Below are 27,996 nucleotides of genomic sequence, written 5' to 3'. Positions count from 1 at the left end.
CTTTGCCCCGGTACCCCCGTGGGTCCATGGATGCGGGGGCCAGAACCTGCGGTGCCCCCAGCATTGCTCCAAGGAGCCAGAGGTCTCCATCAACGGCAGAGGACCTCCTGGGCGGTTTTTATCATTTTACTTTATTTGCATGAAGATAAACCGTGCCTTTGTCTGTACAATTTCTCCTTAAATACTTGGCAACGCTTTAAAAAACAAAACAAAACAAAACCAAAAACAAACAGGAAAAAAAAAAAGAAAGGGACAGTGCAGGCTACAATATCAAAACAGTACAATGCTTGTGAATAAATAACCCCCTGGCGCAGCTGGGGGACACGGCGGTTCGGATTGCACAGGGCTGGTGAACCCAGCCCTCCCGTGTCCTCACTGCCCCGTCCCCTGGCAGCAGGAGCAGCGGCCAGACGGGGACCAGGCTGGGCACGGGGGACCCCTCTCCACTCTCTCCCAGCTCCTAGTTGCCTGTCTCGGCCGTGGTGGTGCTGGCGTTTTTGTTGGTTTTGCAGCAGAAGTACTGGTTCCAGATCTGCAGGAAGGCTGTCCGGAACTTCTTGATCCTGAAGGCGTAGACGATGGGGTTCATGGCCGAGTTGCCGTGGGTGAGGAAGATGGCGATGTAGGTGAGGATGTGCGGCGTCTCACAGGATGGGCAGAACAAGGTGATGCAGTTGAGGACGTGCAGAGGGAGCCAGCTGAGCGCGAAGAGGAAGAGGACCAGTGCTAACGACTTGGCGATCTTCAGCTCCTTCCCATAATACTTCTGGGGGTCGTTGGAGCTGGAGGAGACCTTCTTGTTGAGTTGCTTGCGGATGAGGTTGAAGACTTCCAGGTAGATGAGAAGCATCAGCAACAGGGGAGGCAGGACCCAAACGAAGAAGTTGAAGTACACCATGTACTCCATGCTGATGACCGTCTCGAACTGGCACTTGATGACAAACTCTGTGTGGCTGGCGTTCAGCTCCTGAGTCCTCCGCATCTTGTTCAGGTTGTTCCAGCCAAACATAGGAGTGAGTCCCACCAGAAAGGAGACGATCCAACAGCAAGCGATGGCCACTGCTGCCCGCCGGGGTGTCACCACGCTCTTATACCTGTGGAAGAGACAACAACCGCAAGAAAGAATTAAACACAAGCGGGAAGGTCTGCCTTGGGGTTAAGGCTGCCCCACGTGAGGTGGCAGTGCCCATGCTGCAGTGGCATGATGCTCCTCACTCCCTTCCTTGGCAATCAGTAACAGCTTGTCCTGATAGATGTGTTAACGGCCTAGTTTCTCTGCATGTGCCCTGGGGAACCTCACCCTGTCTCCCACCACCACCACCCTTGGCCCCAGGGATGAGCAGAGACCTCAGACATGATCCTGGAGCTCTGGGGGTTGATGCCAAGCCAGGAAATGCATTAGCAACCTGCAGCGTGACAGAGTGTTCAACCCTCATATCTAGGGGGGCTTTGATGTCTCTCTGGCAGCCCACCTTATGTCTGAGCACCCTACACCTAGAGCAGCAGGTCACCCTCTCCTCCCCATGCACACCGGCCCTGCCGGCACCCCGTCCCAGACAATTGCCCCTGTGCCAGGGGAGGAAATCGCCAGCAAAAGCGTCCTCTGGGACACACCAGGCTGGAGGAAGGATCCGCTGGGGCTAATGGAGCCCTGCGGAAGCTTCTGGGCACAGCCTGTTTCATCTCCTAATGTGCTGGGCCCATCGACAAAACCCTCTTTCTGAATGGGCTGGTGCCAAGGGATGGAGGAGGAGGAGGAGAGCGCTGCTCTGGCTGGGCTCTGCTCCCTCCCTGATGCCACCAGGGACCACGCCAGGGCTGGGCTCGTCCCTACAGAGCTCTCCAAGCGGGAAGTGGAGCCTGTTAGATTGATTTTTTCCCCCTGTCCCTCATAGGAGAAAGCTTCTCCTTGGAGGCCGAGAATATTTGCAGCCCAAGTGTTATTGCTTTCCACTGGAGGGGATTGAACAAAGCACATTTTACTGACTGTTTGCTGGGTTTTTCAGTGATGCCGGTGTTAACCTGGCCACAGAACCACGTGGAGGTGGCCGGCAAACCTGGATCTCCATCGTGATGCTCAGCACTCCCTGCTGCATGTCTGCAGCCTTTACCCACGCTGGAAAAATGGAGCTTTTCTGGGCTTTTTAATACAGCCAAGCACCCAAACCCACTCTCCCTCCCCTTTGAAGGTCCCTTCTCAAGACCCACCTCATGGACAAGGTGTCAGGGTGGGAGCACGGAGGGCCATGGGGTGGGGTGGGGGACATCAGTCCCTATGGGTCCAGAGGGTCCAGCCACCAGTGCCCAAGAACTTTCCCGAATGAACACCCTCTGGTCTGGAAACAGATTCCCAGCATCCCGGAGGCAGCCAGGTCCCATGGGAAGGAGGTGGCAACGTGGGCTGCTGTTTCCTCTGAGAGCCGAGGCTGGAGCCGGAGGGTGATTTATTCCTTGTGGGGAGGAGAGAGGGCAGGAGACCCTGAGAAAGACGCGAGGCAGGGAGAGCCGGGGCACGGGGAGGATGAGGGATGGTGGGAGAGCACCAGAGCTGTGGGACGAGAGAAGGAAAGGGGGGTGGGGGGGGCATGGGAGCAGCGGATGGCAGAGGGATACCAGAGGCTGCCGCAGGGCTGTGTGCTGGACCGTGCACCCCATGTCACCAACAACAGGCCCTTAGGGAGGGATGATGTGCCCTTCCAGCCATGACGCCCCACTCCCACCTTCCCAGGTTCGAGCAGCTCAGGGTGGGGGGACACTAGAAATAACCGCACACACACACACCCCTTTAGTCCTTCCCTCTCTGCAATCCCTGCATCCAAGGCTGTGTCCCGTCTTCCCACTCCCAGGGGTTTCTAGGGTCTTCTCCTGATTTTGCTGAATGCGCCATGGTCCTGGGTGCTCCCCGTCCCGCAGACCTGTACGACAGCGACCGCCGGAGAGACGAGGCTGCTGAGCAGCAGCCGTGCCACCACCATCCCCAAACACCCTCCCAGGGCTTGCAGCCAGCACCCAGGGATCGAGTTGCTCCCAGGGCACCCACCCCTTCTCCCCCTGCCCTCACGCCTGGGTTTGGGGAGCGCAGGGGACAGAAGGAGCACTGAGACCGAGACAGGGCTGGATGAGAGGAACGCAGTGTTCACTCTTGCAGCCAAGGCAGAGGGGATGGGTAACGGCTGCGGGGGGCCCAGCCCGGACGGTCCCGGCCCCCCGCAGCTCCAGAACACCGTGTGTTGTTGCAGATGGCTATCAGGACAGCTGTGGAGGTCGTGCAGACCTCAGGTCCCCGGGTGCACGCAGGCCCACATGGTCCACAGGGTGTAACACACACATAGCAGAGTAACCACCCCACGTGCTGCTGGCTGCTCATCCACCTCAGTGCACGTCCCTCCCACCTCCTCGCTGCACATCCATCCCTTCTCAATTCACATCCATCCCTTCTTAATACACATCCATCCCTTGTTAATACACATCCATCTTTCCTCTTCCCTGCCGCACACGGATGCTCCCACCTCGCTACGCCTCCATCCCTTCTCCCCGCCGCACATCCATCTCTCTGCCACGGTTCACATCCATCCCTCCTTGCTGCACATCCATCCCTGCCACCTGGCTGCACATCCCTGGCCCAACACCCACAATGGTTGGAGTGTAAGGACCCGTCTCTCCCTCCTCCTCGCTTCACTTCGCCCTACGAAGCTTAAGCGTGGCACTGCAGAAGGAGCGGGCAGATGAGAGCAAAACCTGTGTGTGCATCCCCCTGCATGTGTGCATCACAGTCACAGGAACCACAGCTGAACCCGAAAAACGTATAGAAATCAACAACATTTGGAACCGGGGCTTTTGTTCCCTTTGCTCCTTCAAGGAACAAGCCAAGGGCAGAGGCAGCTGCAGCACCTGCAGGGACACGTGCTCCCCGGGGGTTGACCGGTGCCCACTGCCTCCCGTCACCCCTACATGGAGCCCTACAAAAGCCATAAAATGACCTTGAGTTCCTCCTCCGTCCGCCCCACAGGTCTGACCATGCAGCTCTCACAGGGCTCAGCTGCTCTGGAGGCTGACAATCCTACCCAAAGGAGGGAAATGCAAGATCCCACCTAATGCTCAGCCCCATCACACACGGGGTTTGGCAGGGGACAATTAGCAGAGGGTCAGGGACAGACTTTGCTGTTCCCGTGTTTCTGCCTTGGTTATGCCATGAAGAAAAAGTCTTCCTCGTTTACCTCATTTTGCATTAATATGATAGGGCTGGAGTTTGGGATGGGTCTGGGAGGCAGAAGCACTAGATAATGCTGATAATGGCTCACAATTAATAAATAATCTTATTATTATCATCAGCATTGGAACAATTGCTAGCATCATTACAATTTTATTACTACTATTATTTTTATTAACAGCTGTGACTAAAACATCCATGATCACAGTCACCGCCATCATCATGCAATTTGGGTTTGTTTCCTTTGTCTGTGGGGTTTTGAGCCTGACCATAATTGCTAGATTTTCCTCCCGCCCTCCCTCACTGGTGGTTTTTGCGCCATCCCTTCCCCACAGAGATGGGCATCGCCCCAAGTCCTCCAGGACGCCCTGCCAAGGCCAGGAGAAAGGAGCCTGGCGGGAGCACAGCCACTGTTCAGCCTCACTGATACCCTGGTGAAATGGGATGAGCAGGAGCTTTGGTTTGGTGTGGAACAAAAATGTCTTTGAGGGTTTGGAAAATAATGCAAAGAGGCAAAATATCAATTATCAATAGAGTGCTGTTTGTATCCCCAGAGGAAGTGCAAGAAGTGATGGGTGGAGGTGGAGGCAGACAAATGGTCCCCAAGGGCTGTGCAGAGCTGACGGGGAGACATGGAGCAGGGTCCTCCAGGGACAGATGCTGCCTCATGGTGGGATGTGCCGGGGGACGTTGCAGTCAAACAAAGTTTCTTGGGCTGAGGATGGAGTCACTGGGGGAGATGCTGAGGCCCCTTTTCTCCAGGAGATCATGAAATGCTCCCCAGGCCCTCACCTCGAGGATGCTACCCACCCTCCTTTCCCTTTGCTCATCATTTCCAGACTAGATTCAACTTCTGCCACATCTTGAAGTGGCCAGACCTCTGCATCCCTCTCTGCTGCAGCCAAGGGAGCCCAGCTCAGCCCAGGACCTGCTCTTCAGGTGTCTGGCACAGGGTGGGCAAAGCCCCCATGGCCATATAACATATTAGGACACATCCAAAAACAAATGGAGAGTGGCACATCCATTGCATTTCTATTGATTTGACTTTTATCTTGGGGTCTGACCCTCAAGAGAGAGACAAGAGCTCGTTTCCTAAACCCCACAGGTCAATCCAAATCTAACTCACAAAACACCTCCTCTTGTTGGGGTTGAAAGAGCTTCAAAGATTTCAGGTCAGGTTTGAACAAAATTTGTTTTTTTTTTTAGTATTTCTGTGAATATCCTTTTTGTCCATAAAATACTTGCAGTTGTCCAGCCAGCCCCAAAATGCAGCTTCGCTGGTCCTTGCTCTGGTAGGCCTTATTGCAATGCAATTCCTGGGGAATTAATTCACTAATGAAGGCAGGCCATCGCTAATGAAATGAAGCTGGAGCCAACATGGTAGGAGGAAAGGAGGCCAAGCTGACATGAAGCTCATCTGCGCTATGAACGCAGCAAGGAGAAGCAGCCAGAGCATGTCCTGATCTAATTGGAAATCTCTAGACAAAAGCGCTTTGATCCCAGAGCATTTTGGGTTCTGCTCCTTTTTTCTGGCTGCAACTTTGCTTCAGATCTTTCAGTGTCCTGGAGGCCACTGGGTGGGAAAATTCGGATGTTGGTGTTCAAAGCTGCTCAGAAATGTGAAGCTGAGAAATGCGAAGTGTCATCCGGCGGCTGCGAGGGACGATCTCAGCCACGTCTCAGGGCTGGGACGAGGAGGTCCCTGGGCACCCGCACAAGGTGGGAAGTGCTGCAGAAGGGACACTGCGTGACAGAAGGATCCTGATCATGGCTCCTTTGTCACGTCTCACCCTGGACATGAAAAGTTTATTCCTTCTTCAGTCTCTTGCTTTGGCTATTTCCCTCCTTCCCTTCAGATCTCTTTTGCGCTTCGTTTAGGTAAAAACCCAAAGTTCAAAATCTTGAAGGTTATCAAGGATTTAGAAATTTCTAAAAAGGTCTGTTAGAATTGGCATAAATGCCTCCTAGCACCAGCGTCCCCCTTGCATCATTTGACTGCACCTCCTATTTGTTCACATCCCTCCTATGTGACAGTTGGGAGCTTTGAGACTCTTTGGGGTCAAACACCAGCCTCCCAGACCTTCACACTCCTGACAGCATCCATCGAGCAACTGCAGCGAGTCAACGCTAGTGATGGGCCCACGTTGTCTGCAAAGACGACTGGAGCTGTTGGATGGCTCCCACCATGAAGGCGTTTCACACCCTCCTGCGTCATCCCGGCATCTCTCGCAGCCAGGATGGGGTTGACAGGTGGCAACGACACAACCGTGGAGGTGATGTGAGAAAACATCTCCTGGGCAGGAGGATGCCGACACCGTTTCAGCACGTTGCTATCATGGTCACATCACTTCTGGTTTTCTACCTCAGAAGAAATGTGGGTTTGTGACTGCTGGTGCGTGTGTCACCACGTGAGCGGTGGCCTTGGGAGGGACTGATGTCAACCGACATCAGCCAAAGCTAGTAGCTGGATGGAGCCCTCCATTACAGCCTGTTCCTACAAATGCTTGGAAGGGAGGAGACTGGCCCTATCAGCATCTCCTCTAGGATGCAAGGGGGATAGTCCTGATCCCAAAATCCCAGGCTTGTTGCTTGTCAGATGCCAGCTGGCAAGGAAAGATGTAAAAAACTGATCCAAAACCCCTGGAGAGTCTTTCAGGTGAGCCAGAATAGTGTGTCCTTCTGCGGCAAGGACATTGGTGTTGGTTGGTGATGGAACCCCTGTCCTGTATCAAAATAGCCCAGCAGCCTCCATGAGCACAGTATTTCCAGCCTGACACCAATGTCCTACCACAGAGACACTTCCTAGTGTTCCAAAGGGACCAGAAGGACCCAAGGTGCCCTGTGCACTGTCCCCTCCCAGCACCTCTGGTTGGTTGGTCTGCAAGAAATTTGAGATGTGGGAGAAACCTGAGAAGTGCCAGCAGGCCCCTGGGACAAGAGGGGACAGGGGGACATGGTGGGAGAGGACAGGCCAGGTGACTGCAGCGAGGCGGTTTCGACTGTCCTGGCCTCCGATTCCTCGCGTGACCTTGAGGAACTGATTTAAAAGGAGCTGAGGAGGAAAATCCTTGCCTGGTGCCATCTGTTTGCTCAGAGTGAGTGAGAGCTCAGCTGGAGGGGACACTTGGGTGAGGACAACGTTGGGTTTTCTACAGGTCACACTTTTGGTGGGGCTGCAGCAGGTTCCCGCAGCAGGAGAGGCAGCAATGGGAAACCGACACCTTTTATCCATCACCCATGCAGATGGGTCTGCATCCCAAATCTCCACCTAAAACCTCTCTGGCACCCATCGGGACAGAGCCCAGGTCAGGGCTGCCCTGCTCCCATCATCACCAGCTGCCCCAGTCTGGAGCACACGCTGGGACAGCCCAGGGGACCACGGGAGAAGGGTGCTCGTTGCTCCCTGAGTCGACTGCTGCAAGAAGAGGTGGGGGCAGGAGGTCCAAAGCTGTGAGTCTGCGAGGGACTCCAGGGATGGATGTCCCCGACGGGTGCCAGGTCCTCCCTGCCATGCTGCTGCCAGTCCCCCTGTGTACAACGAGCCATGATTTCAGAGGTCACGGCTGCCACTGCAGCTGGAACAGCACCCTGTGGAGGAGGCTGGGACCACCCCGTTGAGACTCATAGGAGGATTTTCTCCCCATATGGTGTCCTTTCTGCTTGGCATCAGCCTTACGAGCAGCTGGCACCTTTCTAAGCCCTACAGCTCAGCCCACATGGGGTGACCTGGAGTTACAGCAGCTCAGCACCCCAGGCTCAGCAGAGAGAGGAGCTGGGCATGACCAACCCTCTTCTTTGAGGACCTCTGCTCCCAGAACACTTTGGGTCTCCTCCACTGCAGCAAGAGGGAGACGGCACCACACCACGAGCCTGCTTAACGCAAACCTGGTCCAAAGCCACCAGGAGAGAGGCTGAAAGCATGTGCGTGGGGGTGTACAGGTCCATAAGTGCTCTGGGTTGTGTGCACGCCACTGAAGTTCCTCCTGGCCCAGTCTGTGTCCAGGGTTTGGCTTTACCATCCTAAAACGGTAGCTCTCTGAGCAGGAATTATTCTGCAACAAGTGACTGCAAAGCACAAGCAGCTATGGCTGGGTGAAGCAGCTGGCAAGTCCACCAAATGTCTCTAACTGTTTTTATTAGCCAGTAATTCTTTAATGGATAAAGGCGAGGATGATTATGAGGCTTATGAGAACAAATCCATCCTGCCAAAATTGACTGGTCCTCACACACTGAGACATGGCGTCCCCAGGGCTTTGGTGAGTGCTTTGTTTAGCAGTGGGTGAAGCTGGAGCTGGCCACAGCTCCAACAAACAGCAAGAAAGTGACAGAAAAAAGGAGGTTTTGTGCTTTGAGCTATGACAGAGCAGGTTGTGCAGGGACCTGGACCATTTGCAGCCCTCCTGGACTCCAGACAGGGTCTGGGGAGATAACCGCTGCCTTGGTGTGGGTTCAACCTACCCTGACACATCTCCTGGGGTCTTGGAGGCACCTGGGATCCCTGAGGGCTGTGGGCACATCCAAAAGCAGCACTAGGGACACGAGTATCCCCACAAGAAGCAGGAGACATAAGGTAGAAAAGAGCTTTATGGTCTAAAATGCCTGAAAATGGGGAATGACGCTTCTACAGGGCAGCCAGGCTGTGCCAGGGTATCTTCACCCCAGGCTGGCCATAGAGAACATGAGAGCCCATCAGGGACGTCCATCCAGCGGATGGCTACAAATGTGGGAAGAGGTGTCCTCCCCCGGCTCCAGCGGTCCACGGCGGGGACCCAGAGGCCAGACACATCCCCCCACCTCTGCTGCTCTCTGGGTGCCATCAGCCCCGGTGGGACCAAGCCTCAAAGCACACACCACAGCTCAGCCCACCTCGAGCTTGGCATCTGCCATGGGGCAGCATCACCCACAGCCTCATGAGGCTGCTTAAGGACTTGTTTGCCTGCTCCCCAATACCCATCCACACACCCACACTTGGTTTTTGAGTCTAAATCTGCCCGTATTTTGGGTTCCAGCTAGAGGATTGAGTTAAATCTTTGCCTGCTGAGCCGAAGAGTCTTATCCCATCTCTGGTCGCTGGGATGTTAGGAGCAGCCACAACATCACACCAGCCTGGATGAGTTCATTGCTGAGCAGTTGCACCCCCCTCCTGGAGCTGCTCCTGGCCTCCATGGAGAAATAGCTGCTGGCTGGATCTCTGCAGCTTGCTTCGCTTGGGATATCTGTGCCGCTGGAATCTCTGGGCTCTGGCGATGAATCACAACCCATCTTTGGGAACAAACCACAGGCTTCCAGTAACTGCAGAGCTTCTTTCAGATCATTTGCCCAGTTGTCCTCCTCTCAGAAGTGCGATGTGAGTAACCTCCATGGTGGGTCTGCCGTGGGTCGGAGCCAACGGCTTCCCTTTGGGCATCCCAGCGGCTCCCACTGCGACAGGGTGCTGCAAGGGGAAGGAGGAGCAGAGGAGGGCTGGAGATTGCAGAGAGGAGGGATGGAAAGCACAGGGACCTCGCAGATGTCCCTGCCCTTCAGGATCTGCCGCGGCTGCGGGGGAGACACTGCTGTTGTCCAAAGAAGGCAAAGGAGCGTGCGTTGTCTGGTGCTGCTTAATGAGAAAGGCGATTTTTCTCACATCCTTCAAGCAGCATCCTTCACCCCAGCAGCAGATATAAATCCTTTCTGCACATAAAGTTAATCTTGTTTCCAAGCTGGATCCTGACCGGTTCAAGCGCTCTGTCGCTGCGTAAGCAGCAATGCTCCGCAAGGACCACTCACCCGGTGCTCAGCCCCCTCATCCAAGACGTGGTGGGGTGGGGGTTAAGCAGGGGCTTGGGGACACCCAGGGCATCCGATGCCCGATGGAAATGATGCTTTGATTTCTGTCTGCCAGGGAGTGCTGCCCTCTAACCCCACGCAGCCCCTCTGTGCCCCAAAGGGGATGGGACTGCCCGATGCCGTGGGCAGCACTGAGTGCACCCAAGGGTGCTGAGTGCCCACGCTGGGGTGTCTGTGCTCTGGATGTGCCACCCTCATGATGCTGTGTGACAGTCCTGAGGGTGTCCCTGCTCAATGGGGTACAAGTCGCACCGAGCCACAGATTCGCTCCCTTCTTCCTTATGGGGTAAGAGGCAGGTTTCCGTCTCCCACACCCAGGCGGCTCCAGGGCTCCCTCCCAGCTCCACTATGTGTGGTCACAGCCCTCCAGGATTTTCCTGGATCACTGGCTTCTCCCTCCAGGACGCCGAGGTAGGTGTGAGGGAAATGATTTAACGCTGTTGGCCACAGCTGCAAAATCATGAAATGAGCTGCAGAATCTCAGAACTAGGGGGAAAAAAATGTGATGTTCTTGTCTTTTGGCTCCTGGTTTCAGGCAGCAGCATTTTTGAGCATTTCTCTGCAATGCAAAGCACGAGAAGTGCTGCTCTAAAAGAGAAAAGAAACAGAAGTCGAGATTCTTCTACAGCACCAGGACTTTGGAAATTAGGGCACATAGAGGGGAACAGCCCAGTCCCGAAGCGACGGGGGTGAAATGATGAGAGCTGGCTACATCGCTGGTGGACAGCATGATGGGCATGGCGGACTTGGCTTCAGTGTTACCTCTGCGCAATAAATTTCCTGGACTTTTTTAGTGTTTATACAGTTTGGCTGTCAAAAATAGAAATGTGGTGTGGCACCATCTCCTTGGAGAGGAGTACGGGTCTGAGTCTCAGTCCAGGTCCCGCACGCCCCCATCACACGTCTGAGCCCCTGCTATGCTGGGAGCAACCCCACCTCCGGCAGGAGGCAATTTCTGCAGGGCGAGAAGCTTTCAGGAGGAGTCACTCAAAACCCACGTGCATCCCTCTCTGGACAGTGCGCTGGAGGTGTTTCTTGCCCAGCATCGTGGTGGGAAGATCAATGCGCTTGGTCTCAGGTCATCTGTTCTCGCCACGCCAGACCATCACCCTGTGGATGTGGCCAACTCAAAGGTTCTCACACATCAGCCCTGCCCCTGTCGCGGTGGGAGCTGATTGCCCAGGCCGGGCTCAGCAGCTGATCCTGCGTGTCTCTCCGTGTCTCTGCGTGTCTCTGTGTGACTAGAGAAGTCAGGGCGACGTACTTGTGTAGTACAAAGGAGAAGGGATAAAACGCAGCTTTGGCTATCTTCAGTGTAAATCCAGGACTTTGCTGGATAAAAGCAGTGTTTTTTCAAACACTATTTGTATTGTATTTGAATTTTTCTATGCTTTGCATATTTTTTGTTCTTCATGCAAAAGAGCCTCTTTGAAAGGAGGACTCCGAAAGTCAGCGCCAAAAATGGAAAAGGGAGCAGGGAGAGGGGAGGACGAAGAAAGAAAGCAGCTCTAAAAACCACTTAAAACAACAAATCTGACAAATGTGGGCTCTACGAGAAATTGAAATGAGGCGGCAGATATAAAACGCCTGGTGTGATGGGGCTCCGAGAGCCTCTATGGCTCACACTCCGTCCCACAAAACGCTGTGGCTTGCAGAAAGCCGGCTGCGCTAGGAGGAAGATGCCAGCTAAGGAGGCGCCTGGTGCCATCTGTACAGCACCAGGGCAGGTTGCCCGGTGCCACCGTCCTTCCCTGCATGTCACCATCACGCTCTGAGAATGCCGCTACATCAAAGGACAAGCCAGTACCCAGAGGACACCTCCAACCAGGTGAGTCTGAAAAACACCGAGAGCCATTAAAAGGCAGGAGCAGATCAGAGATCCCAACTGGAAAGGAAATAGGAAGGGTCTTGAGACCTGCCGTTGGCATTTCATCTGCATCCGACAGGACATCGAGCTCCACTCCCTGGGTAAATGGGAGGCAGGAGACTGGAGATAGCATCTCCTGTGAAGAGGCATTAACCCAGCCATGAGGCAGGGCTGAGGTGGATCTTTATCTCTCCGATGCAGAAGGACCCTTCAGAAAAAGAGATAATTACATCTGGAGCAAGAGATTAGTATCGGCTGGCTTTTAATTTCTTGGTTTTTACACTTCTGCTTACTAACCCGCCTCCTGAGTTTGCAATCAACAACTGAACTCCTCAGTTTCTTAGGCTACAACTTGTTATTGCTGTCCAGGATCCTCACAGCACAATTTGTCGCTGCAAAGGGAACATTTCCCTTCTTGCACTTAGCCCGATTCAGGAGATTAGTACATTCAAGACTGAAAAATTGGCTGGAAGCTGCAAAACGAGGGAGGTTGTTTTCTCTGCCTCACATCCAAATGAGAATCAGGAGTGCCGACGAGATCTACTGTTTCTAAACCTCAGAGGACACCATAACCCAAAACAACCAGTTCAGCATCTTCTGTCCAACACATACTTCCCATGATTAAAAGATCAATTTCAAATGCAAAAAGCAGTTGGATTAATTTTTTTTTTTTTTTTTACGCTAATGAGTTGGCTATATGTACATTCAATTAGTGAAAATCATTTTGGAGGTGCCATTTCGTGCTATAGTTGACTTCCAACTTCCACCCAACACAACTTGCCACCAAAGTATGAGTAAAAACTGTGTTATTCGCCCCTCCACAACACCATAGAAACAGGAGAAGTGAGGATCGGAGTACGTACGTGTCAAGCCACCAAGTTATTTATGTTGGGAAGAATCTGTCCAGATCTATATATCTTGATCATCCAAATGAAATGCCAAATTGAAAGTGAAGGCTCCAGTTAACACCGCAATCAAATGTTCCCTCACCGCAGAGAATCAATCTTTCGCCAAGAAAACAAATAAAAAGTGCAAGTGCAAAGCAAACCTGAAGTTTATTATTTAAACTCTGTTTCCTCTTTCAGATTTAAAAGATTATTTATTCCCTTGGAGGAAAACTGATTGAACCTTGTTGCCCGGAAGGAAGCAGCTCAGTGTTTCCATCAGGATGGCAGAGAGAAAGAGCTCAGACCCAAGACCAGTTGAAGCCAAATGCATCAGCGAGGCATAAATTACACCCTCTGCATCTTCCTAATTACTCTGTCAATTAAATCCAGGCAAGGAGCAATGGGCAGACATAGCCTGGGACTGCCCAGGCAGCCTGGCTGGCGCAGGGCATGGAGATGAAGGATGCATGGGCCAGGCACGACCAAGTCCTCCCCAAGCACGAGGACAGTGATGGTTCCCGTAAAGCCTGAGAGGGACCCGGCCATCACCCTTCCATAAAGCACGTCCTTAAAGCACGTGTGTCCCGGCAGTGATGAACGGGGGGAATGATCTCCCTAAAAATAGACCCCACTCGCCTGCACCCACGCGGCGTCCGTCTGGCTCTGTGCCAGCTGTGCCACCTCCATCTGGACACGCTCTGAGCTCTCTCCCTGTCTCGGCCGCTCGCTGCGGCGGGTGAGCAGAGCCGTTTGCACTGAGGAAAACGAGCGTCTCATGTTTGCATGTCACAAGCTTTAAGGCGCTGATTGTTTTTACCGGCGCAGAAAAGAAAGGAATAATTTAGTCTGTAAGACTGTGCTAATTATGGCTATGTCTGAGACAGCATTTCTGAGCATCAGCCTCTCGGTGCTTTCGGAGAGTTTGTAGCATCATTCCCCCTGTGAACAGATGGGGAAACTGAGTCGCAGAGGGGGGCTGTGACATGCCAAGTGAAGCAAAATGAACGGAGTTGGATGAGAAAGCCTTCCTGGTGCCAGGAGCTGGCGCTTCCCTTATTTGAAGGAGGCCAAGAAAAATCATCCTGGTCTCTGGATGCAGGGAGAGAAATGGCCCAGAAAAGGCGGATAGACCATGCCAGTGATGTCCCGGTTTTCTGCCCTCTGGCCCTCCTTTGAGGAGCAATGGAAACGTGTTATTGTCACCCCAGGCAGTGTCCGGGACTGAGGGATGTCACCTTTCTGCCTCTGTGTCCCTGTGGTGTTGCTCGGGCATTGCTGGTACCCGGGGGTCTGGGCGCAGGAGCGTCGCATGGTCTCAGGGACAGCATGGACGGAGGCTGGCCAGGAAAACAAGGGAATAAATTCGCTTTCCTCCTCCAGCTCCTTTTTGTGAACAGAGACTTATGTTCTTAACAAAAATCCAAGCAAATCACCCAAGACTGTGGCAGCTGCTGAAAGCGGCCCCTGCTCAGTGCTGGGGGGGCAAAGCCCAGGCAAGGAAGGGATGGGGGGGAGGATGGAAAAGGCAGCAAGAGATGGGGCGAGGGTGTGAGGGGGAGCCGCTGGGTCCCACCGGGCTCAGTGCAGTGAAGGCCAAACCCAGACGCTGCAAAGTTTCCAGTGGCTGATCCTGCCCTGTGCTGCCCTACATCGCCAAAAATGGTCCTTCCTCCCCTGTTTGCCCCCCGTCACCCATCTGGCCCTTAGCCCATAGGCAATTGCTGCCTGTGCTCTATAGGAAGGAGGGTCCCAACACCTCAGGGTTATTTTACACTGTCTTCACGATGGCATCACCAATGATGTCTCCTTTGTACCTAGACCTACCCGTTCAGCCGCCCTCCTGTCAGAAAGGCGGCTACGTGCCCGGCGGCAGGCTGCAGTGGAGCTGGGTGCTGCGGAGCAGGGGGTGCTCAGCTCATTGCTATTCTGCAGGACACCCCGCTGGCTGTGGGGCTTTTTTGTGGCCGCCTTGGAGGGCATCAATCGCTCTTTCTTGCAACTGGGCATCCCGCGCAAGAGCCGTGCGCCTGCCCCGGCAGCTGGGCAGCCGTGCTGCCAGAGAAGGCAAGTCCCTGCCAGGAGCCCGGACAGCCTCTGGGACGGCTGGTTTCCCATTCCATGGGGCTTGAAAGTTCAGGGCACCTTGGATGAGATGTGTCCCAAAAGGACCGGCTCCCTGGGACCGCTCGTCCCAGCCCGTTGGCAACCTGCACATTGGGCTCTCTCCAGCTCCCAGCTCCTGCATCCATCCCTGCTGTATACGTTTTGAAAAATCATTAATTTACCTCCAGGATAAACCAATACTGTCTGTATTAGCTGGCTGTCATTTCCCCAGGCTCTGAGATAGCGCTCTTGTCCTCAAGGGGACAAACTCTCAACCTGTCCTTATGCGTGTGGTCTCCTCCGTGCTCCATGTCCCGCTGTCTGCAGGGACCGCAGCCCCCCTGGTCCACACCTAGGCTTCCCTCACACCCCTGGAGGCAAGACCCTGCAGGGTTTTCCCCTGCCCTTCCTCCATCCAGAGGTTTTCTTCCAGCCCATCAGTTCCTTTCCACGCTGAAATGACTCCCGTGTGTGTCATGAAGAAACTCATCTCCCAGGTCATTTCACCACTGTGCCTCCTCCGCGTTTTCCTCCTTCTCTGTGTTGCAGCGACCTTTCTGTCCCCCCTGCCTCCGCACCCGAATATAGACCTGCCAATATGCTGACTTTCTGAATTTCGGACCCCTCTTGACTCCCTCTCGTCTGCTCTGACAGGTCCCACCCAAACCCCGCTCCTTGCCGAGGCTCGCTCTGTGACTCCTTGGGATGAGTCATTCCTCCCTGCTGTCAGGCTGATTTCAAGCACAGCCATTTGGATGCAGTGGCTCCGTGGCCCCCGTCCCTGAGCCTTTACCCAGCCCTGCCTGCTCTGCCTTGAAGTCCCAGGAAATTGCAGGTCCCAGGCCACCCAGCCAAGTGGCTGCTGTGTCCCCTCAGAGCCTGGCCTCCTGTCCAATAGTCCCTTGTGTTTGGGTACAAAGCCGCTTTGAGATGTCCTGGACTGGAGATCTCGTTGGGTCTGGCCTCACTGACTGCAAACTGCAGCTGTGGCTCTGGGAGTCCCTCCAGATCCGACTTTGAAAATGGAGTCTGGTGGGACTTTGTCCCAACTGTCTCCATCCAAGCCCACGGCCAGACTCCTGTTTCTGGTCAACAAAGTCAACCTGGCACTTTTAAGACACAGTCAAGCTCCTCCTAACATGGGGAATGGGCTAGACAAGCCCTGCTGTGCTGCACCCTGGGGTGTAAAAGGAGCTGAGGGTGGCTCAGCTGTTGGTGGCCACATGGCACATGTCCGACCAGAGCAAGACAGACGCCACATGCACGTGCCAAGGGCTGGGCAATGACAGGGACACCAGCCTGTGGCTCCAGAGCCTGTGGCTGGGGAAGGGGTCGGTGCTGGCTCTGTGGCAGAGGAGTGCCTGAGCCCATCTGCGCACCCAGCCCCAGCCCCCTGAGTCACTTATTTCTGCTCTATCGCCTGCTCCAGCCAGCGCGGAGCAGAGGCGGGAACCAGGTGATGATGACACCTCCTGCCGATGGAGTCACATTCTTCCATCTATGGTGTGGGAGAAGACCCAGGACTCCCCATCAAAGGGCTCCTGCACGCCCTGAGCACAGCTCCAGCCGGGGTGACGGCGCACACCATGGTGAGCTGGTCCTGACTCACTCCTGACACGCTGCCTGCAGGGCCAGGCTGGGCTGGCGGGACTGGGCAGGCTGAATCAGCAGCTTTTGCTTTGGCAGAGCCTCCTTCTGTAGGGTGTTTCACTTGTCTTAGTGCCAGCAGCTGCGCATCGTGGTTGGAAAGCACTGGACACCAAACCCCAACTGGACACCATGGCCTCCACCAACCCAGAGCCCTTGGAAACACCCCAGTCACTCCAGAAAAGGGAAAACCATCTCTGAAGTGCTCAGAGGTGCTGTTGGGAGTGTGACAGTCTGTCTGGATGTCCCCAGGTGTTTTGGGGGCTCTGCTGCTCAACCTGTCTGACAGACTATCCATACCGTGGACACAGGACCATCTTACTGCAGACACCTCGCTGTCCATCCCACCATGTCAGGGTGGCCCTGGCTGTTGGTGCTCCTCACCTTTTGCTCAATGGGGACCTCACGGTCAGTTTATATTGCCGTGGGATGAAGAAATGCAAGCTGGCTAGTGTCCCTTCTGTCCGCTTTGTAGAGAAGTTCCTCTCGGGTTGATGGTGCCCAACACACCCGAATCGCTGCTATGGAGGTGGCAGAGCCTTGCTGGGTTCCATCCACCCATCTCCATCTGGTTTGATGTCTGTACTCCCTGCGGGATGAATTCATGGGCAGGACTCCCCTTGTTGAGGGCATCGTCCCTATAAATGTGTCTCAGCCCCTTTTGACGCTCTCAGCGGATGGAGATGGTGTCACTTTTAATCAGCACCAATTGCCGACAAGAGTGACTTTTGGCATTCTTGGGTCCGGGCTCTGCAGATCAGGGACCTGCAGCCCGGGAGGACCATTTGGCCTCCTGGGTAACCCCGTTTCATTGAGTTACTCCTGCACGGACCACCATGGCATGGGCTGGGATCATGGAAGAGCCTGGCGGCTGGATGCTCCCGCCACAATCGTGACAACTGATCACTGCACAGGGCATGAAGAGAAAGGCCAGGCTGTCCTGGCGTATCTCAGCTTCCATACCTGCTGTGCCCCAGCCTCTGTCCCTGCCTGGTGGGGTCACCCTGCGTGAGCCATGGTGCTGCTCTGTGCCTCAGTTTCCCTCTCTGCAAATGTGCTATTGCCCTGGCTGGGAACACGCCTTCAAATTTACTGGTGATGCATTGTCAAGGGTCAATGCTTTAACCTGAAAATCAGTAGAAATTGGAAAAAAAAACAATGAAAATATTCCCAGAGCGTGATTTTGGGGTGTAGCGAGCAAATACCAGCAAGAAGGAGCTGGTTTTCACCCATCGCCCTGCAGCGCAACGCAGACGGACATAAGCGGCGCTGAAGGGACAGATGTTGACTCGCAGCTAACGGGGTCAGGGCGAGGTGATACCCCGGGCAGATTACCCAGCACGGGGACCTCGTCTTGCCCCACGGGAGAAGGGCTGGGATGAGCCAGGGTGCTGCTGCCCTGGAAGCCAGCCCAGGGTCTCTGGAGGCCACGCATTTTTCCCAGAACATTTGGAAATGATCCCAAATATCAGCAAGTCCAGTGCAACATGCAGAGGATTCACCGCTCTTCTCCCCTTCCCTCCGTGATACCGAGAACGGAGCATCCCACGGTCAGACCCTCGCTGCGCCCCGAGGAGGGGGACACCCGCAAACCCCGGGGTTTTCCCTAGGAGCCCCGGAGCCGGGGACACCGCTTACAGCCCAAGCCGCTTCCCTCTGGCTGGCACGGCAGCGGCTGCAGCTTTTTCGGGTGACCTGATTTTGCGTCTGACGGCAAACGCCTGGCGTCGCCGCTGCAGCAGCTGTGCGCGCTCCCGCCCAGCCTCATCCAGCCGTCCCCTCGCCGAGGGAAGAGCCCTGGTGGCTTTGATCTCCGACTGAGCTCGCTCTTGGCTGAAAATTACTCTGCGGATCACAGAGTCGTGCTGGAAACCGGCTCGCCTGGGTATTTACCAGCATCTCGAGACCAATATAACCTGCTGGTAAATCCCTTCCCGTTTCCAAGGCTCCGAATATTTTGGTGACGCCAGAATTGAGCTCCTGGTCCCGGAGCGGCCACAGCTTGTCTGTGCACCCTGGATCTGGTTCCAGCAGAGCTCGCTGTGAAATGCTTGCTCCGGTTTAGCACCCACACACTGAACTGGTGCGGGGGGCTGGAAACCACAGCTCAGAAACTACCCGAAGTCTCCAGCAAACCTCTCCGCACTCGAGTTTCTGCCTTTTATTCTCCATCCTCTGTTCGGATCTGCCTGTTCCTTGGGAACGAAGGTCTCCATAGGTCACCCTCGTTTGCTAAAAATATACCTGGTGGAGGGCAGCAAGGGCAGAGAGAAAATCACTCTGAGGCTGCAAAGACCTGCCAGTCCCCAGAATTTCTCTGGTTCGGGTAAAATGGGAATGCTTTCCCTGGAAATGCACATTTCTTTTGCAGGGGCAAGGGCCTGTAAGGATGGACGGCCTCTTTTCGTTGACTAACGGAGGTTGAAAGAAACCTAGATGAGCTCCCGGGTGTAAGAGCCCCCCCTGCAGCTCTCCCAGCTCACGCTCCTTCCCTGCTCTGAGTCACCTGGACGCTTTTGAAATGTTTTCTCCGAATTTAAAAATAAGCCTCGGAAGAGCCACAGTGTGGTTTATCCACTTGCCTGGCTGGGCAGGATTGCTCGCCGCTGCCGTCACTTATTGTCTGCTGTTCTGGCCAGGCTGGCTAGAGGCATCTCCAGTCACCCTTGCCTCCCTGGGCACACGTGAAACCCATCGCCTGGCCAGTAAATTGCCCTCAGATGGAGCGTACATTTAATTTTCTTAATTCCATCCCATTGCTCTGGGTTGAAACCCTCGTGCCAGCCTGAAAAATTGCTTCTGAGGTTGGATACCTCCCTTTTTCGCTGGGTACCATCCCCAGGGGACCAGCTCCCACAGGCACTGGGGCCACCACACATCCCAGCCTGGTCCGAAACTCCCCTGTCTCCATCCCGGACACATCTGCTGGGTCTCAGAGCCCAGGTGTCCGGGCAAGTTTCCTGGCACTTAGTATTGGGAGTGCTGGAAATATTTCCCATGGGCCCTTACGTGCTTTGATGCCTGGGAATTTGGGCCAAAGCAGAGTTTCATCCCGACGTCCTTCTCATCCCCCCTCCCATGGCAGCAGGGTGCCCATTGCGCTCCTGCCAAGACCCTCCATGAACTCTCAGTGAAAAAAAGACGGGAAAACCATCTCAGACGCGTGTCCTGCTCCACGACCCAGCTGGCCGAGGGCGACGAGACTTCCTAGGTTCCCTGTGACCCAGCCCCAGCTGGCCCCACGCCTGCAGCCCTTGGCAGGCTCAGAGAGAAGGGGAAAGAGCGTTGCAATCCCGGCAAGAGCCCGAGCTCAGGCAGAAGCCTGAAAAACAGCGGAATTGAGGGGGGAAAGCTTCCCCCTTCCACCAGCAGCTCCATCCAAGAGCTCGCAGGTCACCTGCAAGTCCTTCCTGCAAGTCCTCGTCTCCTGGCTTGCAAGCGCTGCAGTCCAGGACCGAGGGATGCTCCTGCCCCCCTGAGCTGTTCTATCTCATAAGGCTCAGCACAGGACACTTCTGAACCATCGGAGAATGGCTGTGCTGTCCGCAGAGCCACCCGCAGACCCTGCTTTACCCTGGGCTCTCCCCCTGCTGCGCACCAGCCTCCTGCCCCCCCCGCCTTCCTAGCAATTTCCAGCCCCGTTTGGTCTCCTTTCCGTGGCTCTGCAGCCTCACGTGTGCGTTTGAAACCTTCAGCAACACACAATGTAGCTCGCCCTGGCGGGATGCTCCCTGGGATGCCACAGGGTGAGAAGGGGCAGGGCTGCTGGGGGCACCCCCATGTCGGGGCCCAGGCACCGAGGGTGGTGGTCCCTGCTGTGGAGTGAGAGACCCCCACGTGCAAGGGCCCTTGCTACCAGCAGATTTATCCAGTTTTTATCTTCCTGGCGTGTTTCAAAGCATTTGAGGAAAGAGCTGGTGGTCCAAGTGAAGCGGACAAGGCGAGGACCCCCAAGGACACATCAAGACAGGACCAGGCTGTGTCCGTGCATCCAGCATCCCCGGACAAGGGGCTGTGGTTCAGCGTGTGCCAAGGACACCAGCTCCTTCTGCCGTGTCCCTCTCCAAAAAGCCCAATGCAGCATCTCAGAGCAGGGACAGGGGCCCCTGGGCCAGCGGAGGCTGACGCCGAAGGAGCTACATCCCCCCATAAACATCCCTCCGGCACCGTCCCCTCCAGCATCCTGCCGCCAGCCGCCGCCGCGGGGATGCCGAGGGGCCGGTTCCTGTCGGACGCCCCCGGTTGGCTGCTTCCCCTCCCTTTGAACTCGTTTCATCTTCCCGGAGATGCGAGAGGGAAGTTTGGGCTGGGCTGGGGGACCCCGCTGTGCCCGGCTAGTGGGGGATGACAGGACGGGGGTCCTGCCTTGCCACCGGCTGGGGAGGAAGGACGCAAGAGGGGAAATGGGAGCTTTTCCACCAGCATGAAGGCAGCAAACCTATTTTAGGTGGTTTCCAGCTGTTTAGAGTGGTTCCTGTGGAGGCTGGGGAGCGTGGTACCCTCTGCTCCAGCCTGCTCATCCCAAGCGATGCTCTTGCATCCTTCCACAGTGGAGAAAAGGCCCCTTGGGGGGAGGCAGCATCCTTCAGACCCCCGCAGCCGGGAGGGATGCTAGCCAGGGGTTTGGGGCAGAGGGAGAGGTTTCGGTGGGATATCCCCGTCCCCCGACCATGCTGGGTGTGCACTGGGTTTACCTCCGAGAGCAGGAGGAAGGAGGTGCCAACTCAGAGCCACGCAAGACCCCTCTCCATCCCACAAAATCGGCCTCCACCTTGCACGAGTGGCCCACGTTCCTCTGTGTTTCTGTGTCCCTGGGCAACACGGCCACGGGAGCGAGGAAGATGCCCGAGACGAAGTGTCGGATGCCGCTTGGGCACCTCCCGCTGCCATCCCGAGACACACTACAAATGTCTCAGGGTACCGGTTGCTGAAGACGCGCCTCCAGCAAATACCCACCCCCGGGACCGCAAAGCTCCCGACCCCCGACCCCTTCACCCCGGAGCTCGCTCTCCGGCGGGTGCGTGGGCAGGGGACGGGTCCGTGGCTTTGCTGGAAGAAGGAGCAAACCTGTAGGCTGTTCCCCCAAGCTCTCAGCCCCCGGGGCCAGGGGTGGGCAGCCCGGAGCCGGAGCCAGGCTGCGATGCACCATGTTCCCCCCTCCCTGCCAAGTGGCGCTTCCAGTCCTTGCTCCCCCTAATTAAATAGAAAGCCTGGAAAGTCCAGTGGTGACTTTGCTTCTCCTTCAGACAACTCTCCCCAGCCAACGGTCCTGTTGGCATCTCCCCCCTGGTTGGCCCCAGTACGTGACAGGGACGTGGAGACCCTTGCACACCCCTTCATGGAACCCAAAATGAAAAGTCGTGACTTGCTGGGGACGCCCGGAGCGGAGATGGCATTTGCGGGGCGGTCGGCAGGAGGACGGAGCAGGGATGCACGGAACCTCTCTGCTGCTCCCCGTCCCTGCCGGCTGCCTCTTTGAAACGCATTCACTTCCATTTCCCGCTGTACCCCCTCCCCGAGCCTTGGCAGAGCCAGGACCGCCTGCAAGCGGAGAGTGGTGTCGGGGATGGGGGTGGGGGAATCCTGCACACAACAGCCCATGAGACCCCCTTGGCCACGTGTGGGTCACGCTGGCGAGCAGCCACCCTGTGCCAGGCTTATCTGGGGACTTTCTTTGGCAGAGGAGCGGGCTGCGGCACTGTCTGCTGACCCTGTCCCCTCCGTGCCTGACGCTGGCTGGCCCCGTGCCGGAGGGGATGCCCCTGCTGCGTGTCCTGGCCACCCCAGGGATGTGGCGGAGGCAGGGATCTCCCCACATCGCTCCCCACCTGCCTGCAAATCTCTGTGGGATGCCATCGCTGCTGGGGACTGCTTCTGCCCGTGGACCTCCGGGAAATTAGCAGTTCTACCATGCACCAGCAGCCACGCGTGGGCATGGGTCGTCTCCTCCTCCTGTGCTGTATCCCCCTTGGACATCCCAAATCCAGGGAGACCTGGCCACAGAGCCCAAATATAAAGGCGAAGGGTGACGGGCTTAGGGGGAGCTTTGCCAGAGAGGGAGCTGGCTTCTTCCAGGGCCCCTATGATGGACACAGCCCCACGGCGGGTGTCTTGCTGGGGACCCGAGTGCTGCCGCGGTGCCGCAGGCTCTCTGCACCCAGCAGCGCTTTGCACACCGGTGGGTTCGGTGTCACGGTGAGGAACGACACCAGGAAGCCACGATTCGAGCTGTCAGCGCTGTACGAACGCTTCCAGCATCATCTCTTAGCGTCCGGCAACAGGTTGGGAGAAACTTGAGGCATTTCAGATTCAGGGAGTATTCTCTAGCGGCATTTTCAGTCCTATTTGCGAGATCCAATGTTGTTTTTTTTTTTTGCCGCTGCTGTGCCCAGGGCCCAAAAATCACCTAAGAACACCGCATTTGCCAAATGCTGGGAATTCGCGCCAGGGAAAGAAGGGAACATCCAGGGATAAGCAAACAGGGGAGCTAGCGAAGCTGAACCCTTTTTGTTGAGGCTATGAAGCCTTTCAGTATTAAAGTAGGCTACAAAAATTCAGAGGAAAAATCCTACAATGCCCAATGTTCGGGCACGAAACAGGACGACCAAATTCAGGGTTGATATTGCCTAAGAAAAACGCACCCAAATTATGTACCAGAGGAGGGCTCTAACTTAATATTTCTCCCAGCAAAACTCCTGGATTCGGGGCAGAAATCTCCCCCCCAGAAAGGCCCATTTGATGCTCAGAGGCAGCAAGGGAGGAAAAAAGACTGGGTTTGTTAGAAAAATGACAGACGTGAGCCAGGCAGCGTTGCTATGTATAAAGCCTGAGTCCTCCCACACCTGAACCCATCCCCACCGCGCAGGGGATGCAGGAGGACCAAAAAAAGCACCGAGAGCGGCGGCAGGGTGAGAATCGCTGCGGTTACACCGATGGGTTGGAAGACGAGGATTTTTTCAGACTGGGAAAAAAAAAATCACACTTTTAGGGAGGAAGTTGGGAACAGCCTGCGAAATCGTGTGGGCAACGGACTGTGGTTTTATCCTCTGCCCCCCCCACCCCGACTCTGCCTTACGCTCCTTCACCGAGCAGCCTGTGCCGGCCACGGCTGGGGGAAAAATCCACAAAGCAACAGATCTCTGGCCTGATCCAGTGGATCTGGGGACACCGAGCACCCCTGAGCAGCCAGCTGATCCCGATGCAGGTGCCTCCTGTCCCTGTCTCCCTGTACAGGAAGGTGATTCCTGCCCTGGGAAGGGTCCTACGCCCCTCGAGGTCTGAGCAGCACCTAACACAAGAGGGTTTGGTACCTTTTGGGGAACCTTTGTGCTGATCAAGGGTCGTGGACCCCTCCAGCAAACAGGCTGGAGCCCATGTCTGAATTACAAGGGCGTCAGTGGGGTGACACGAGCTGTGCGTGTGCTCAGCCATCCTGGTTAGGCTGAGTTTTCCAGCAATGGTCTCAGCAGCGGGAACCTTTCCGGAGCCGACAAGCCTGGCAAAGGTGTCCCTGCAGCCTGGGCATGTCCTCGAACGGAGCAAGGGAGACCAGCGACAGCAACCGCGCATTGAGGGGCTGCGCCGGGATGTGTGGGCTGCACTCGAGTGGTGCCGACACCCGGTGTCCCATCCCCTTCCAGCCCCACTGATATCCCCCCGGCTCCCACCGCAGCATCCCGGCCCCGCGGCTGCCTCCCCCCAGCCCCAGGGGCTGTAGAACCGTCGGGGAGGGAGCCAGGCACAAAGTGGTTAAATATCTCCTCCAGGAGCAGCAGAGTTCAAATAAAGTGCGTCCCCACCGTTTATGCCCCACAGTGTTTGCTATGGGCTTGGCTTTGACCACAGATACAGATGATGAGAAGGGGAAAAACAGGGAGAGGAGTCATTTGTGGGGCAGCCCCATAGCCAGCGGTTTCTCCTGGGTGAGCCTGTCCCATGAGGTGTGCTGGGCTGTCACCTCCGGTCCCTCAAAACCCTAAAGCCGTGTCCCATGTGTCCATGAGCAAGCAGGTTATCACCCCGGGGCTCCTGGGCTCCCCACAGCAGAGAAAAACCTGGGCTGGAGGCAAATCTATCATCCCCTTTCCACTCCCCGAAGCACCCCGACCGTGCCTTCCCATGTGCAGGGGGGGGGCACTTTGTCCCTGCCATGGGTACGCCATGAAAGGCTGCCCTCCCCTGCCCGCCGGCTGCACAATGCAATCTCTGCCTGCACCCCCCTGAACCCCCAAACATCGCTGCCGGAGGCTCCAGGACGCCCCCGGCCCAGCCAGCCCCGATTGCTGCTGCGGCCAGAGGTGCCCTGGTCAGCAATGTGGAAGAAGAACCTTTCTCCCAGTGCTTCCCCCAGAGTTTGGGGCATCCTCGCTCCCTTTTAACCCCCACAGCAGCCACCGCAGAGCCCGTCCCGATGGGTTTTCCTACCTGACGGGGATCTTCACCCGCAGATATCGATCCACGGCGATGGCCAGGAGCGCCAGGATGGAGCTCTCGGTGAGGATGAGGACGGGACAGGCCACCATGAGGCAGCTGTAAAACTCCGTCTGTGGTCCGATGTTGATGATGATGGCCAGGGGGATGACCAGAGCCCCCACGGCCACGTCGGCCACCGCCAGCGAGACGATGAAGCAGAAAGTGGCATCCCGCAGCGCCTGGTTCATCTTCACAGCCCAAATGACCAGGATATTCCCCGGCACGGACACCAAAGCGATGAGGACTTCGATGGAGATGTAAGCAGCCTGGAAGGCTGAGACGGGGTGTGCCATGATGCTCCGGTCCCCCCCCCCCTCACGCTGGGGTCCCTCGGTCACCTGCAAAGGCACGGGGAGGCGGTTAGCGACTGGCATCGTTAACCGGGCTGCGAGCCGGGATGCAGCCGGTGCGGCGGGGGGCGGGGGGTGGGGGAGTGGGGGGGGGTGGGAAAAATAGCCCTCTCCCGTCTGTGTCGTCCCCTGGGGCTGCGCCGCCCCCTCCCCTCCGGGGGCTCATCCTGCACCCACCTCCATCCTGCTTCCCAACCGCTCCCGGAGCTGCGGGGCTAGCGGGAGCCGCCGGCCAGCCCCGGACCCCCCCGCCTCCCGCCCCTCGGGGCCGCCCCGGGACCGTCCTCCAGAGCCCCACGGGGCCGATGCAGCCGGAGCGGAGCCCCCGCTTCCCCCCGCTCCCCCCCCACCCCCCCGGTCCCGGCTGCTTCCTCCCGCCGACCTCGCCCGGCAGCAGCCGCCCGGCCCCGACCCAGCTCACCTTGTCCTGCAAAGCCGAGGGCTTGTTTTGGGCTGCCCTCACCCCAAAAATAGCAAGAAGTCTTCACCCGCAGGGTAAGGCGGGGGGCATGCTGGGGGGGGGGGGGGGGGGGCGGGCGGCCGGAGGGATGCTCGGGGCGGCGGGGACCGGGCTTGCCGCGGCGAGCGGGGCTCCGCTGCGTCCCCCGGTGCCCGGCACCGTTCGGCTCTTGCGGGCTCTGCCAGCTCCCAGCCGGAGCTGGAGCATCACATGGTGCAGCTTCCAGCCGTTTAAAGAGCGACTCACCCGATTTGGGGCTCGCCGGGCCCGGGAAGAACCGGGGAAGGGAGAAGCGGGGGGGGGCAGAGCCGGGCGGGGGTGGGGGGGCAGGGTGAGCGGCGGCGGGGGGGGGCCGACGGGGGGGGCAGCAGCGGAGCCGGAGCCGGAGCCAGCCCCAGCCCCAAGCTCCCGACACAGGTCGGGTCCCGGTTTTAGCGACCCAACCGGTTTTTGAGGTCGGGTGTGAGCAGAGGGTGCGGGGAGCTGGAGGGGGGAGGACGGAGGCAGAGCCGGAGCCGGGGGTGAGGGAGGACCCAGCGCATCACCCGGGCACGGAGCGGCCGCTGCTCCGGGTCCAGCCCCGGCATGGGGCCGGCCCCCCAGGTCAGACGAGAACCGGCCCAAAGAGCTGGGGTGCTCGCCCGGGCTCTGGCTGACAACGTCTCACCCAAAATCGCCGCTGGGGTGGGTGGGGGGTGAGCCCCGAAGCACCCTTCAGCCTCTGAACGGCACCCCTGGGTGCTGCGGCGGGGGGTGCACCCCATGCTGGGGAGGGAGGAAGGCACAGGGGGCTGTGTTGGTGGGAGCCAGAGCTGCTGGGGGAGGCGGAGGGTCTGTCCAGATAAGGTTTGTGGAGCAATGGTGGCCCCAAACTGGTGCTGAGGCTGGACCGGATGCTATTTAATGTCCTGAGAGAAGTTTGGGGGAAAAATGGCCACCCCTAAAATTTCCCCCCTGGTCTGAGTAGTGCAGAGGCAATGGGTCTGGGGGCTCAATCTGCTCGATGGAGCTGAACCATCCAAGCCTAGATACCCACCCCCAGGAGTGGACCAGGCACCTGCAAGGCTCATCCGACGTGTCTCCCCAGGAGCAGGGAGCAGGGACCACTGCGACCTCAGATCTGGGGCAAGGGAACTCTCCTAAACCCCATCTGCACCTCTCCCCATCTTTTCTCCCTCCTCTGGTGAGAGTGGGGCTGGGCTTGTCCCCTCCTGCTCTGCTCTGCCTCAGGGACAGATGTCCCAACACCTGAATCTGTCCCTTGGGGCTGACCCTCAACCCTCTCCTCCATCCGAGCCTGCACATCCCAAGACAGGGATGGAAAGAGCTGTGGGACCGTCACAAACCCAGTGCTGGGCTCCTCCATTCGGCTGGTGGCCCGGAGGCTTCCCCTTCACCTCCTTGGCCAAGTGGCCACCATAGGGCTGGGGTGGTCGAGCATCCGAGGACCGGTGGGGGCCAGTGGCAATGTGCCTCCTCTGGCTGTTGGGCTGTGCCACAGCAGGGCGAGGAGAACTTATTTAGATTTTAACGATCTATTTGCTCTGCAGAGAAAAAAAACGAAGCGAGGCTGGCGGGCTCACGTAAACACCGTGCTATTTATGGGAGGCGTTTGCTGGAGCATCTCACGGCGCATCTCCTCACGCATCCTCCACCGCCTGGAGGAAGCCGCTACCCCGCTGTAGGGCTGGAGCCCTAAAGCCAGAGGCAAGGCATCGGGTGGATGTGCTTAGGAGAGGGCACCGGGAGCGGAAAGGGCATCCCCAGGCCACCCCAAAACCCCTCGCCCACCGGCTTCCCAGGGTGAATGTCCTTGCAATCAACCTCTGGCTGGGAGCAGAGACGGAAAACCGGCAGGTTCATCACGGGAGCGCAATGCGGAAGCAAAACGCGGGCAGGTCCTGGCCTAATTGTATGCAAATCTCCCAAACCGGGTGATTAAAAAGCCACTCCTTTTCCTTAGTGGATTTGCAGTTTGTTCCCCCTCCCTGGACTCGTGCCCCGACATACTTAATTTTAGCAGCACCCCTAAAAAAAACCCCCGTGTTACGCCAAAACTGAGCTGCCCGGCTGGGAGCCTGCCAAAGCCGGGTGGGAGCTCTCCCACCAGCCCGAGCAAACCGTCCCAGCGCTGTGGCGAAGGCGGCAAAGGTTGAACTGGTCAGTGCTGG

The 27,996-nt window shown here is 57.0% G+C and overlaps 1 protein-coding gene across 2 annotated transcripts; it reads right to left on the bottom strand.

The window, feature by feature from the left end:
* Nucleotides 1-110: 110 nt before the first annotated feature.
* Nucleotides 111-26,251, bottom strand: ADORA1 (adenosine A1 receptor). 2 transcript variants are annotated; one of them, XM_074563975.1, is made up of 3 exons: nucleotides 25,787-26,251; nucleotides 24,968-25,353; nucleotides 111-1,094 (listed from the first exon to the last, which is right to left on the bottom strand). In XM_074563975.1, exons 2-3 carry the CDS (start codon nucleotides 25,306-25,308, stop codon nucleotides 461-463), a joined length of 975 nt encoding a protein of 324 aa, XP_074420076.1. In that variant the 5' UTR covers nucleotides 25,309-25,353; nucleotides 25,787-26,251; the 3' UTR covers nucleotides 111-460. The 2 variants fall into 2 exon arrangements, with proteins under 2 accessions (XP_074420076.1, XP_074420075.1); XM_074563974.1 differs by lacking the exon at nucleotides 25,787-26,251 and adding an exon at nucleotides 25,543-25,609.
* Nucleotides 26,252-27,996: the final 1,745 nt, after the last annotated feature.

Source organism: Larus michahellis, chromosome 21 (genome assembly GCF_964199755.1).
Source record: "Larus michahellis chromosome 21, bLarMic1.1, whole genome shotgun sequence".
Lineage (NCBI taxonomy): Eukaryota > Metazoa > Chordata > Aves > Charadriiformes > Laridae > Larus > Larus michahellis.
This window is presented reverse-complemented; position numbering and strand designations above follow the sequence as displayed.

What these genes read in the sequence shown, in the direction of transcription:
- ADORA1 (XM_074563974.1), bottom strand. An exon ending in CGGGTGAAGATCCCCGTCAG is followed by an intron (nt 1,095 to 24,967) that starts GTAGGAAAACCC and finishes TCTCTTCCACAG; the next exon opens with GTATAAGAGCGTGGTGACAC.